Raw genomic sequence first — 4,640 nt, 5'->3', positions numbered from 1 at the left:
TTATTGCGGAGTTTGCAGATGTAGTTTGTTGTCTCCGGGGACAGAGCAGCCTTAATGGTAACAGAAACACAAAGTGGAGAAAATAAAGTGACTTGACAGAAATCCAGAGTGACATGGAGGAGTTGAACAAGGGACGAGAGTTCACTGTCTCTACTTGTTCAAGAGGTAGGTAGAGCGTTAAGTGAGACTTGCAGATGGCAGGTTCATGACCAACAAATGTAGCTGCTTTCTCAGCAGATAGGCTGTGGAAAGACTTGTCACAGGATGCTGTGGACGCGATGTCCAGGTTTACAGGGATTCAGCAACAATTCAACAGTCACTACAGGGTTCATAGATAGAAGAACATGATATTCAATTGAATGAATATTAAGGTTTGATCCTGGAATCACAGAGCTACAAGGGGAATTGGGTGAGTGTAATGCAGTCTGTGGTTTTAGACAATAAAAGCTTTGATAGAATTTAATTGATGAAAATAATTTTATAAGTAATGAATCTTTTCTTCAACTGTCCAGACCAGGTGAAACTGCAGATGACATGGCCAAAGTCAAGACAATACATGAACTGATGAGAGACAGCATGAGCCTCCTACTTGCTGGAAATCCAAAGTGCAAAGTTGCTACCAAAAGAGACCCTGATGTTATGTGATCATTGAGCAGAGTTTGCAAGAATGGAAAAGCAAAGGACCCCACTAGCTGTGTCGCATAAATAAAATTTTCCAGGATTCAGCTGAATTGAAAAATTGTTCCAACCATGGGAGAAAATGCAAGTTTTTGGGAAAGTTTGATATATGCGCATCCTACCTGTACCACCTGGAAGCAAGAGGCAGAGGGATCTATCTACCACCTAGCCAGTATTCTTTTTGTTGTTGGCTTCATGGGTGGAAGTGGATTCTTTGGGCTACTCTATGTCTTCAGCTTGCTTGGATTGGGCTTTCTCTGCTCTTCTGTTTGGGCTTGGCTGGATGTCTGTGCCGCTGATATATTCTCCTGGAATTTTATACTGTTTGCTATATGCTTCGTCCAGTTCATTTACGTTACCTACCAAGTTCGGAGTGTTTCCTTTGACAGAGAATTCCAGGAACTCTACAGCGCACTCTTCCAGCCTCTGGGAATCTCCTTGACTGTCTACAGGAAGATTGTCTTGTGCTGTGATGCAGAAGTAGTTACCCTGGAGAAGGAACACTGTTACGCCATGCAGGGCAAAACACCTATTGATAAACTGTCCTTGCTTGTGTCAGGCAGGTTTGTATTGGTTTGCTCAGACTTACTGCAAATATCTTTATTTTTTGCTCCTTCTTGAAGATGAAAGCAAAAAGAAAAGGCCTGATTTGTGTATTGTTTGTTCATTTTCCAGTACAATAGATTAAATATTAATGCAAGTAATATAAATATTAATAGGCTAAATACACTTGTCTAGGACAACACTAGCATAAAAGCACTAAGCACAAAATCTGTAATAGCAGAAAGAAAAGGATTTTAAGTCATTCTTTTCCAGACCACTGTATCATAGCACTTAATAGGTTAGGAACAGATGTGTGCTTCAGTCTCCAGGCTATGGTTTGCTATCTGTCTACTGCCTAGCTGATGAACACAGCATCTTTCTTACTTTTCTTTGCTAGTATCATCTGAAATGGGACTTAAAGGTAGTTATGAAATAGAACTAATATACTGAGATAAACTCTGATAGAGATCTTGATTTTGATACAGATTGTATTTGGTTTCTTTTGGGGGCGTATGAGAAGGAAGGGAGTAGGGGAGAGCAGAAAGCCTAAGAGTGACCTTCCATTACAAGGGAACATAGTTGAGCTTTATCAAGATTTGCAGAACTGAGTCGATAGTTACTGCATACTGTGGCACTTAGTCAGACTTTGAGGCAATAAATCTACCTGCTTATACTCCCTGCTTACTGGAGATCCTTATGGCATCTTTGCTGCTGCTTTCCTGAAGAGAAATAGTGGCTTTCATACTGTAGACAAAGTGGTGTGCAGTACTGGACCACCACAAGAGTAGATGGGAGCCTGAAACTCAGCTAATTTAGGACTCCTTGCAGTGAACAATATGGATTTTGGGTAGTTGGCCCTAGTGACCCCCTGGTTCAAAGCATTTTTGGGAGCTATCTAGAAAGTACCATGTGGAGGTTGCTTCTAGTCGTAGTCATGCGGAAGGAGACATCTCCATCATTCTACGTGCCCAGGCAGTTAATAATAATGCGGAGAGTTCCTGCTACCCTCCTTCCTGCAGCATAGGGCTGCTGCTCCTGATTTCCTAAGAAGCATTAATCTCAATGCAGAGCAGATGTAAAAAGCGGATTCCTACAGCTTGCTTTTTTTTTCTTTTAGCTCAGGAGGTTCAAGCATGCATTTCCTGCTTGTGTGTCTTCAAACTTAAATATTATTTGAAAATTAGAAAGAAAATCTTTCTTTGGCATCTGCAAATTTTGGACACAGCATTCACACAGAGATCCTGTACCTCTGTGCTGTTCTCTGGCCATGTAATTCCTGTTAAACATTGAGAGAGCCTTACCTAATACATGCCATGGGGAAATCCTGCTTTCCACTCGCTGCTTTTGCCACCTTCTTCCCTCTAAAATGTGTATTTGCCAAACCAGAAGTATATCCTGTGGCTTTCAAGTGAAGGGGGCACACGATGTTATGTGCATTGGTCTTTCACCCCTCCAGTGCACGCTGGCCTTTACATGAGAGAACTTCCACGTTGCTGCACAGACCTTCCCCAGAGAGAAGAATATGACTTGAGTCAGCCCTGGAAAGGTTTCCATTTCAGTTACACGATTGTCTTTTATTCTCTTTAAAACAGCCTGATCAAGTTGTGTCCAAAAATATAATGAGGATACTGTCGGCCAGTGATTGCTTTTTCATCCTCTCAAAGCTAGATTTAAACTCCTCACATAGTACAAATAACACATTCTTGTTGGCCGTCATCACTGCTGTACAGGTAGTACTAACAAATTAACACATCTTACCTTGGTAGGATCAGAGTGACAGTCGATGGGGAGTTTCTGCATTATATATTTCCTCTTCAATTTCTGGATTCTCCTGAATGGGATTCTCTGAGGCCCACAGAAGAGGGAATTTTCCAGGTAACATTGGAACTTGTTTGTTTATTGTTGTGTTGTTTTTGTTGTGGTTTTGTTTTAATACTACAGAAAACTGTTGAAGTACTAATTGACTGAGAAATAAGTTCATTTAGTTGTGGGGGTTTTTTGTGAAATTATACAAACAAGAGGCATCCCATTAATTTGAGGGGGGAATTCCTCTTTATCTGCTGGACTAGTCATGCTGTTCATATCTTCTTTCTGTTTGCACCTTGTCATTAAAACAAATGGGTTTTTTTCTTAAAGCTAATCTAGGAGGTACACTCTATTTACATTCTTTGGCTGAGAAACCAGGTTTGCAGGAGGTGGGTGGAAGTTGGTGCTGAAGGGGCTTCCCTGCAGGAGGTGAACGTGAGACGGGAAGAGGCTGGGAGTGCTGTGGAGAGGCATGCCCATGGTCCGGCTTGGCACAGGGGGGACAGCATGGGACATGGTGTCCATCGGGGCTGCCCCCTGTGACCCGTGAGCTTGTTAGGGAACAGACTGCCTTCGCTTCCTTAACACACCGCTGTCACTTGACTGACACGCTCGCTCCTGCCTGTGTGGATCTGATGTCTTGTGTCACGAGGGCAAATGGCATTTGTTGAGAGCTTTCTTTAGACCTGCCATGCCAGCTGGGGCTGCCGAGGGTGAAGCAGGGAGCGCAGGGCCAAGGGCCACCATCCACCTGCATCCTGGCTGAAGCTGCTGTTCAGCATCGGTGTCGGCATATTGTCACTGAGGCTGACAAGATACAACCCTACAGTCCATTCCCAGTCACTCTTCTCACTTATCTTTGGCATACTTTGCAGAGCTCTGACTGTATTAAATGGATTTAATTGCAGTAGGTGCAAAGATGCATTGTGGACACAGCCTGCCCGCCTGCTGAGAGAGCGGAGGTGCTTTCTGAGCAAGGGGAGCAGCAGCAATATCACTGCTAATTTTAATTTTTGTCCTATAGGTAACGCTTACAGCAGAGACAGATTGTCGGTACGTGGCCTGGAGGAGAAAGAAGCTGTATCTGCTGTTCGCTAAACACCGTTTCATCTCCCGCCTGTTCTCAATTTTAATCGGGAGCGACATTGCTGAAAAACTGTATGCCTTGAATGACAGAGTGCAGACGGGGAAAGGCTTTAGGTATGATATTCGGTTACCGAACTTCTACCACGTCTCGCTGCCAGAGACCCCTCCAGTGCAGCCCTCCCACCACCTCCAGAGAGGGTCCCCCCGCCGCAAGCCCCCTGGGGTCACAAACTGCGGCTCCTTCAGCGCACAGTCCTAGGGGGCAGAACTCTGCTGCAGCCTTTCCCCAAAGCGAGGAAAAGAAATGCAAAGTGGTGAAGCTGAAGAGCAGGAAAGTAAAGCAGAATGAGACCTAGTCAAGCCAAATTTGACTGACAAGTGCCATTTACTTTCGTTGGAGTAGCTTGAGTTCTTCCTCTCCCTGTAGAGCCAGCAGGTTGGCTTCTGCATTTTGACTGTTTGTGCAATATGTTTCTGTTGATTCTTTTGTTGATCTTCAATCCGCCTTACTTTCGGAGGAAAACAAA

At 44.0% G+C, this 4,640-nt stretch overlaps 1 protein-coding gene across 1 annotated transcript; it reads left to right on the top strand.

Moving 5' to 3' along the window:
- Window positions 1–750: 750 nt before the first annotated feature.
- POPDC3 (popeye domain cAMP effector 3) lies at window positions 751–4,372 on the top strand (the record flags this gene model as incomplete). Its single annotated transcript, XM_080342349.1, has 3 exons — window positions 751–1,241; window positions 2,988–3,096; window positions 4,052–4,372. The coding sequence occupies 3 exons, from the start codon at window positions 751–753 to the stop codon at window positions 4,370–4,372; spliced, it is 921 nt and encodes a 306-aa protein (XP_080198475.1).
- Window positions 4,373–4,640: the final 268 nt, after the last annotated feature.

This window comes from Nesoenas mayeri, assembly GCF_963082525.1.
Source record: "Nesoenas mayeri genome assembly, chromosome: 3".
Classification (NCBI taxonomy): domain Eukaryota; kingdom Metazoa; phylum Chordata; class Aves; order Columbiformes; family Columbidae; genus Nesoenas; species Nesoenas mayeri.
This window is presented reverse-complemented; position numbering and strand designations above follow the sequence as displayed.